This window comes from Jaculus jaculus, chromosome X (genome assembly GCF_020740685.1).
Source record: "Jaculus jaculus isolate mJacJac1 chromosome X, mJacJac1.mat.Y.cur, whole genome shotgun sequence".
Lineage (NCBI taxonomy): Eukaryota > Metazoa > Chordata > Mammalia > Rodentia > Dipodidae > Jaculus > Jaculus jaculus.
The window spans coordinates 6446952-6456720 of record NC_059125.1 but is presented as its reverse complement, the minus strand read 5'-3'; the positions used below and the strand labels follow the sequence as shown (position 1 = coordinate 6456720).

Here is a 9769-nt window from a genome sequence, read left to right as displayed (position 1 = left end):
GACCCACGTTAGCCAGATGCACAAGGGGGCACATGCGTCTGGAGTTTGTTTGCAGTGGCTGGAAGCCCTGGCGCGCCCATTCTCTTTCTCTCTCTCTCTCTGACTCTTTCTCTCTCTGTCACTCTCAAATAAATAAAAATGAACAAAAAAAATTTTTAAAAGCCGTGGTGGCAGTGGGAGCTAGAGGTAGGAGGATCACTGTGAGTTCAAGGCCACTCTGAAACTACATAGTGAATTCCCAGTGAGCCTAGGCTAGAGCAAGATCCTACCTAAGCAGGAAGATCAAGAGTTCAAGGTCTTGGGCTGGAGAGATGGCTTAGCAGTTAAAGTGCTTGCCTGCAAAGCCAGAGGATCCTGGTTCGACTCTTCAGGACCCACGTAAGCCAGGTGCACAAGGGATCCCATGCATCTGGAGTTCATTTGCAGTGGTTGGAAGCCCTGGTGCGCCCATTCGCTTTTTCTCTCTCACTCACTCATTCTGCCTCTTTCCCTCTCTCAAATAAATAAATAAAATAAAATAAATATTTTAAATAAAAGAGTTCAAGCTCTCATGGAGTGTGGTGGTGCCTTTAATCCCAGTGCTCAGGGAGGCAGAGGTAGGAGGATCACCTAGAGTTTGAGGCTACCCTGAGACTACATAGTGAATTCCAAGTCAGCCTGAGGTAGAGTGAGACCCTACCTTGAAAAAAAAAAAGCTTCAAGGTCTCAGTGCTCGAGAGGTGGCTTAGCAATTAAGGCACTTCCTATGAAGCCCAAGGACCCATGTTTGATTTTCCAATACTCACATAAGCCGGATGCAGGAGGTGGTACATGGATCTTAAGTTTGTTTGCAATGCCTAAAGACCCTGGTGTGCCCATTCTCCCTCTCTTTCTTCCTCTCTCTCTCTCAAATAAGTAAGTTAAATTAAATAAAAATTTCAAAAAAAAAGTTTGAGGTCAGCCTTAGCTGCACAGTGAGTTCGAGGCCAAGGTAGAAGACAAGAGCTGTGTCAAAACAACAGCAACAAAAGTGCCTATGTTCTCTATCACCAGACTCCTCAGGTTCATCTTTCCTTTATTCCTCTTTTTTATTTTTATATTTTATTTTTATTTATATTTGAGAGAGAGAGAGGAAGATAGGGAGCGAATGGGTGGGCCTGGGCCTTCAGGTCCTGCAAACAAACTCCAGAAGCACGTGCCACCTTGTGCACCTGGCTTTACGTGAGTCCTGGGGAATCGAACCCAGGTCCTTTAGTTTTGCAGGCTAGTGCCTTCACCTCATTGCAGTGCAGGAGATTGGAGAGTGACATAGTTCAGTCTGGGTTCTCCTCTCCACTTTCAAATGGATTTCTTGGGTCTGCCTTGTGTTATAGGGCTTGTGAGGCTAGAATCTACTGTAGAGGCCCGAGCAGTGCTTGAGTGGAATCATTAGTTCTCATTCTTTTGTTCTGGATGTACGGCCTCTTTATTCCCATTTAGCTTCTAACTGCTCACCGACAATTTGATTCTAGCCTTATTCCTTAATGCCTCTGATTTGTTATTTTTCACTCCTGAAAACCTGAACAGATTACCACCGAGTCCTCTGGATCAGGGGCTTTGATACACTAAGGATGAGCCTGTCCTTGGCCCATATGGACATTAGGCATCAAGGCAGGATGAACCTTACCAGTTATGCTTCAGTGGATATAGGAGGCTGATTGGTTTGTGGGTCAGGGAGAAGAACACAGACTAGAGAGAGTCTGCTGGAGAGTCTCAATGGAGGCTTCCTGGAGGCCAGCTGGAGCCTGTGAGACCACCATGGTGGGTTTTCCCAGAGCCTTGCCCTTCCTCTGATCCCCTCAGCTTGGCTGTCTCACACCCAGTTGCAAGCCCTTGCATTCTTTCCCATGTTTACACCTTCACGGCTTTAACCATAATACATACTCATGGCCATGGCACGCTCCTGCCAAGGAGAGGCCGAATTGTCCTCAAGGGCACAGGGCATGCTGACTGACAGGGCCTTTCCCTCACTACTTAGCAGGCATCTTCCTCCTACACTCTGACAGTCGGGATGCAGGATTTGGGCATTCAGGAGATGCCTCCCAAATTTATGAACCCCAATTCTGGGTCTTTATTGTCTTTAACAAAAAATTGATTAAAAAATGGGGCTGGGGCTGGAGAGATGGCTTAGTGGTTAAGCACTTGCCTGTGAAGCCTAAGGACCCTGGTTCGAGGCTCGATTCCCCAGGACCCACTTTAGCCAGATGCACAAGGGGGCGCACGCGTCTGGAGTTTGCAGTGGCTGGAAGCCCTGGCGCACCCATTCTCTCTCTATCTGTCTCTCTCTCTCCCTCTCTCTGTCACTCTCAAATAAATAAATAAAAATGAACAAAAAATTTGTTAAAAAATAAAATAAAATAAATGGGGCTGGAGAGATAGATGGCTTTGTGGTTAAACACTTGCCTGTGAAGCCTTAGGATCCTGGTTCGAGGCTCGATTCCCCAGGATCCACGTTAGCCAGATGTACAAGGTAGCGCATGCATGTGCAGTTTGTTTGCAGTGGCTGGAGGCCCTGGCACGCCCATTCTCTCTCTGTCTTCTCTCTCTCTGTCTCGTTATCACTCTAAAATAAATAAAAATAAACCAAAATAATTGATAAAAACAGACTCAAGAAGGATAAATTGTGAATTACTGAGTTTATTTAGGGGGAAAAAAATCATAAATCATGAGGTTTATTTAAGGGAACTTGGAATCGAATAAAAGGCTGGAGTAGATTCCCAAGCACGTGGAAGACAAGTTCATGTAGGGAGATTTAGAGGCGGAGCAACCACCCTGAGCTTCCACATGAAAGAAAGTCAAGAGGTGAAGCTGTGACGGTTTAAGCAAGAATAACAGAGGGTTAGTACCAAAGCAGAGACCAGGAAATACAGACGCTAAATGGGTGTATTAAAGAGAGTTACACCTATGGTTACCCCGAGTCTAGAGAAATTACATTGCAGGCCCAGAGTTTAGAGGAAATACCTGCATGGTAGATCTAGAGTTTTAGAGGGAGCTGGGCGTGGTGGTGCACACCTTTAATCCCAGCACCCAAGGGGCAGAGGTACAAGGATGGCCGAGGGTTCTAGGCCAGCCTGGAACTACGGAATTAGAGTTAGACCCCACCTCCAAACAAAAATGAAAAAAAAAAAAAGGATTCTTTCATCAGAGTTTGGTATATAAGCGGAAGACCTGATTGGTTTGCAGATTCAAGGGGCTGACCCAAAGGTCAGCCCTCCTAGGTAGTATGATAAAGAGAAAGGGCACATTGGGGCCTCTAATCACTGCAAATGCACCCCAGATGCATGCGCCCACTTGTGCATCTGGCTTACGTGGGTCCTGGGAAATCGCCTGGAACCGGGGTCCTTAGGCTTCACAGGGAAGCACTTAACTGCTAAGCCATCTCTCCTGCCCCATGTTCTCCCTTTTTTATGCTTCTGGGGATTGAACCCAGGGTCTCACACATGCAAAGCAAGTGCTCTACTACTGAGCCATATCTCCAGCCCCTTCCTCTTTCTTTCTTTCTTTTTTGTTTTTTGGTTTTTTGAGGTAAAGTTTCATTCTAACCCAGGCTTAACTGGAATTCACTCTGCAGTCTCAGGCTGCCCTTGAACTCATGGTGATCCTACTACCTTTGCCTCTTGAGTGCTGAGATTAAAGGGGTTTGTCACCATGACCGGCCTCCTCAACAGATTCTTTCATTGTGGGGCTTTGACATTTCCTCATGATTAGATTCAGATGGTGTATTCTTGGCGAGAGCACCACATGGGTGATGTTTTGTCCTTCTTTAAATACCATATCTGGAGACCAACAATGTTCTTTTTTTAAAATTTTTTTTTTTTTTTTTTTTTTTTGTTTATAGTTTTTATTTATTTGAGAGTGACACAGAGAGAAAGAGGCAGATAGGTAGAGGGAGAGAGAGAGAACGGGCGCGCCAGGGCCTCCAGCCACTGCAAACGAACTCCAGACGCGTGCGCCCCCTTGTGCATCTGGCTAACGTGGGTCCTGGGGAACCGAGCCTCGAACCGGGGTCCTTAGGCTTCACAGGCAATCGCTTAACCACTAAGCCATCTCTCCAGCCCCCAACAATGTTCTTTACCCCTTATTGGTGACATTGATTTTGATCATGTGGTTAAAGTATTATCAGATTTCTCTACCATGTCATTCAAATAGATTGATTTTTTTGATATTTTATTTATTTATTTATTTGAGAGAGAGAGAGCGCCAGTGCATGGGTGCACCAGGGCTTCCAGCCACTGCAAATGAACTCTAGACGCATGTGCATCCTTGTGCATCTGGCTTATGTGGCTCCTGGGGAATTGAACTGGGGTCCTTTGGCTTTGGAGACAAACACCTTAACCACTAAGCCATCTTCTCCAGCCCCAAATAAAATGATTTTTGATCAACTATATCCTTACTCAAAACTGTTAAGTATAGATGTCACAATGAATGTTCATATTAGGAATTTATGGGTAATTTACTATTTTAAGTGGGTCTAGAAAATCCTTTCTCATTCTTTGAAACCATAGATTGTGGTGTACCCTTTTTTTGTTTTCTGTATAGAAGCAGCTGTACCCCCATGGGTTGACAGTAATGATGAAGAGACTATTCAGCAGCAGATCTTGGCCTTATCAGCTGTAAGTATAATGATACCCTGAAAGACAGACATCCTTTCGATCTGTCATGGTATATCTCTGGTAATATGACTCTATCCTTAGCAGATTTTTTTTTTTTGTTCTGTCCTTTTCATTTTTTTTTTGTTGTTGTTGTTTTATTGTTGTTTAGTTTAGTTTGTTTATTTTATGGCTTTTATTTCTTTTTTTAATATTTTATTTATTTATTGGGGGGCAAATAGAGACGGAAAGAGAATGGGCACACCAGGGCCTCTAGCCACTGAAAACGAACTCCAGACATACGTGCCACCTTGTGCATCTGGCTTTACTTGGGTACTGGGGAATAAAACCTGGGTCCTTTGGCTTTCCAGGCAAGGGCCTTAATCACTAAGCCATCTCTGCAGCCCTTGTTTTGTATACTTCAAAGTAGGGTTTCACTCCAGTCCAGGCTGACCTGGAACACACTCTGTAGGCCCAGGCTTCCCTCAAACTCACAGTGATCATCCTACCTCTGCCTCCCAAGTGTTGGAATTGAAGATGTGCACCACCACACCTGGCTTTTCTAACTTTTTTTTGGGGGGGGGGTTACAAGGTAGGGTCTTGCTCTAGCCCAGGCTTATCTAGAATTCACCATGTAGTTTCAAGTTGCATTGAACTCATGATGATCCTCCTACCTCTGCCTCCCAGGTGCTGGGATTAAAGGCATGTGCCATGCCTGGCCCTTTTTAAACTTTTTTTTGTTTGTTTGTTTTTTCGAGGTAGGGTCTCACTCTGAACCAGGCTGACCCGGAATTCACTATGTAGTCTCAGGGTGGCCTCGAACTCAATGCAATCCTCCTACCTCTGCCTCCCAGGTGCTGGGATTAAAGACATATGCCACCATGTCCCGGCTTAACCTTTTATTGACAACGTCCATAAATATAGATAATATACCTTGATCATAATCCCCACCCAATACTCCCTTCTTCCCTCACCCAAATCCTCCTCCACTGAATCCCTTCTTTCCAACTAGTCTCTCTTGTATTTCTATGCCATCAATTTTTTTCCTTATATTATGCAGATCTTGTGTAGTTAGCATCAGGCACTGTGAGGTCTGTTTTGGGGTTTTGTTCTTTTCTTCCTTAGCATTTTTTTGGGGGGGTAGGGAATCACTGTAGTTCAGGCTGATCTGAAATTAACTTTGTAGTCTCAGGGTGGACTTGAACTCAAGGTGGTCCTTGTACTTCTGCCTCCTGAGTACTCCTTCCTTCAGCTCTTACATTCTTTCCTTCATTTCTTCTGCAAGGGCTGTTCTTTAAAACAGGGTTTATTATGTTTCTTAGGAAGGCCTTGAATTCATTATGTAGCCTAGTTTTTACATTTCTTTTCTTTAACTATATTTATTTATTTGCTTGACAAAGAGCTTGACACAGAGAGAGAGCAAGTGAGTATGGGCACAACTAGGGCCTCCTGCCATTGCAAATGAAGTCCAGATGCATGTGCCCTTTTGTGCATTTGGCTTTATATGGGTACTGGGTAATTGAAACTGGGCCATCAGACCTTGCAAGCAAGTGACATTAACCTGTGAGCCATCATTCCAGGTTACATTTCTTGTTATTAAAAAAATATTTTCAAAGAAGATATAAAGGGAAGAGAAAGGAAGGGAGGAGGGTACTTAATAGGTTGATATTGTATATGTGTAAGTACAGTGATTGAGATGGGGAGGTAATATGATGGAGGGAATTACCATGGGATATTTTTTTATAATCATGGAAAATGTTAATAAAAATTAAAATATATATATATATATATATATATATATATATATATATATAATATTTTCAATTTATTTGCAAAAGAGAGAGAGAAAGTGTATGGGCACACCAGAAAAAAAAAAATTCCAGGGCTGAGAGATGGCTTAGCGATTAAGCGCTTGCCTGTGAAGCCTAAGGACCCCGGATTGAGGCTCGGTTCCCCAGGCCCCACGTTAGCCAGATGCACAAGGGGGCACACATGTCTGGAGTTAATATGCAGAGGCTGGAAGCCCTGGCGTGCCCATTCTCTCTCTCTCCCTCTATCTGTCTTTCTCACTGTGTCTGTCGCTCTCAAATAAATAAATAAATAATTTTTAAAAAATTCCAGACATACATGCCATTTTGTGCATCCTGTTGTATGTGGTTACTAGGGAATTGAACCTGGACTGTCAGCCTTTGTAAGCCAGTTCCTTTAACCACTGAGTCATCTCTCCAGCCCTGGCTTCTACTTTTTTTTTTTTTTTTTTTTTGAGGTAGGGTCTTATTCTTAGCCCAGGCTGACCTGGAATTTACTATGTAGTCTCAGAGTGGCCTTGAACTCACAGTGATCCTCCTACCTCTGCCTCCCAAGTGCTGAGATTCAAGGTGTGTGCCATCACAACTGGCAGCTTCTACTTAAAAAAATCATACATATAGTGAGGGCTGGAGAGATGGCTTAGCAGTTGAGATACTTGCTTGCAAAGTCAAAGGATGCAAGTTCGATACCCCAGGACTCATATAAGCCAGATTCACATGTGACACATGCATCTGGAGTTCGTTTGTAGCAGATGGAGGCCCTGGTGTGCCCTTTCTCTCTCAAATAAATAAGTAAAATATTAAAAATTTTAGTTTTTTTGAAATGTTAAAAATATACATATCACTACTTTTTAGTATCTTTCTGGAGGGGTTTGGCTTTTTTTTTTTTTCCCCCGAGGTAGGGTTTCACTCTAGCCCAGGCTGACCTGGCATTCACTCTGTATTCGCAGGGTGGCCTTGAACTCATGGCAATCCTCCTACCTCTGCCTCCCAAGTGCTGGGATTAAAGGTATGTTCCACAACGCCCCACTTGGTTTGTTTTTTGCAATACTGAGGATCAAACTCTGGGCCTCACACATGTTTCAAAACAATACTCTTTCACTAAGCTACATCCCCACCCTTGTTTTTTTTTTTTTTTTTTTTTTTGGTTTTTGGAGGTAGGGTCTCACTCTAACCCAGGCTGACCTGGAATTCACTATGTACTCTCAGGGTGGCCTCAAACTCATGGCAGTCCTCCTACCTCTGCCTCCCAAGTGCTGGTATTAAAGGTGTGTGCCACCACGCCCGCTCCTTGTGTTTTTTTAAATGAATTTTTAAAATTATTTTATTGTTGAGAGAGGAGAGAATGGGCACGCTAGGGCCTTTTCAGTGCTGTGAATGAACTCCAGATGTGTGCGCCCCCTTGTGCACATGTGCAACATTGCATGTTTGTGTCACTGCATCTGGCTGTGTGGGACCTGGAGATTCAAACATGCACTCTTAGGCTTCGCAGGCAAGCAACTTAACCGCTAAGCCATCTCTCCAGACCCCTTGTGTTTTTGTTTGTTTGTTTCTTTCTTAACTGCTTTTTCTTTAATTTATGAATCATAGTTGGAATTTATTAAAAGACATGGGTAGGGCTGGAGAGATGGTTTAGTGGTTAAGGCACTGGCCTGCAAAGCCTGAGGACCCAGATCCTATTCCCCACGTAAGACAGATGTACACAGTGGCACATGCATCTGGAGTTTGTTTGCAATGGCTAGAGGCCCTTGTGTGCCCATTCTCCCTCCCTCCCTCCCTCTCTCCCTCTCCCTCTCCCTCTCCCCCTCTCTCTCTCTCTCTCTCTCTCTCTCTCTATATATATATATATATATATATATATATATATATATATCTGCCCCCTCGCTCTAATGAATAAATAAATAAATTTTTAAAAAGACATGTGTAACATAGATCTTAAGTGCAGGAGTTAATAGAAAGAGAGGTAGGTGATTGGGAAGAAAGTAAGACAAACCTGAGAACATACATGTGGTCTTCTCAAACAGAAAATCACCATTTTTACTAGTTTTCAGTTAACTTACACTAAAAAGCATAAGCATAACCCGTAAGAATAAAAGTATAGCCTATGATGTGAAATCATTCTTTCAACCTTGAAAGGATTATAAGCTAGGGCTGGGGAGATGGCCTGGTGGTTACAGGCATTTGAATGCAAGCCTGCTGCCTGGATATCAACTCTGCAGCACTCAGGTAAAGCCAGAGGCAAAGTGACACCTGCCTTTGTAATTCCCTTGGACCTACATCAATGGGAGGCGGAGCCAGGGGAATGCAGAAGCTCTCAGGCCAGCTAGACAAAACAAAACAACTAGGGAGACCCTGTCTCAAGCAAATGGAAGGAGAGGGCAAAATACCCCAAGGTTGGCCTCAGATCTCCACATGTGCACCATGGCATACACGTCATATGCATCCACATTCACACACACATACAAGCAAGAAGACTGTAAGCTAACTCACACGTGTAATTTCAGTAGCCAGGAGGCTGAGACAGGAGAAATACTTCCAGTTTGACTGAAGCTAGCCTGGGCTACGTAGCAAGAACCTATCTCAGTAAGAAGAGAAAAGAGAGAAAAGAGATTTTTGTTTGTTTGTTTTTCAAGGTAGGGTCTCCCTCTAGCCCAGGCTGACCTGGAATTTACTTTATAGTCTCAGGGTGTCCTTGAACTCAGAGATCCTCCTACCTCTGCCTCCCAAGTGCTGGGATTAAAGGAATGTATCATCACGCCCGGCCCAATAGGAGGATCACCGTGAGTTCAAGGCTACCCTGAGACTACATTGTGAATTCCATGTCAGCCTGAGCTAGAGTGAGACCCTACCTCCAAAAAACCAAAAAATATATACATAGTAATTTATTTGAGAGATAGAGAGAAAATGGCCACACCAGGGCATCTAGCCACTGCAAACGAATTCCAGATGCATGCGCCACCTTGTGCAACTGGCTTACATGGGTCCTTGGGAATTGAACCTGGGTCTGTTGGCTTCACAGGCAAGTACCTTAACCTCTAAGCCACCTCTCCAGCCCAATCATTTATTTTATTTTGTTTTTTGAGGCAGGGTCTCACTCTAGCCCAGGCTGAACTAGGATTCACTCTAGCCCCAGCTGGCCTCAAACTCAGTGCTCATGACCTTAATGTGGAATTATAGGTGTGAGCCACCATGCCCTCCAGCTTGATTTTTTTTTCTTTTCTTTTTCCTTTTTTTTTTTTTTTTTCTTTTCAAGGTAGAGTTTCACTCTAGCCCAGGCTGACCTGGAATTCACTCTGTATTCTCAGGGTGGCCTCGAACTCACTGTGATCCTCCTACCTCTGCCTCCCAAGTGCT

The 9769-nt window shown here is 43.9% G+C and overlaps 1 protein-coding gene across 1 annotated transcript in view; it reads left to right on the top strand.

Moving 5' to 3' along the window:
* Syap1 (synapse associated protein 1) overlaps positions 1 to 9769 on the top strand; it is a 52762-nt gene that overhangs the window by 21926 nt on the left and 21067 nt on the right. Inside the window, exon 2 of the mRNA XM_045140447.1 lies at positions 4524 to 4631. Within this exon, the coding sequence (XP_044996382.1) occupies positions 4524 to 4631 (108 nt within the window). The remainder of the gene's footprint in view (positions 1 to 4523; positions 4632 to 9769) is intronic.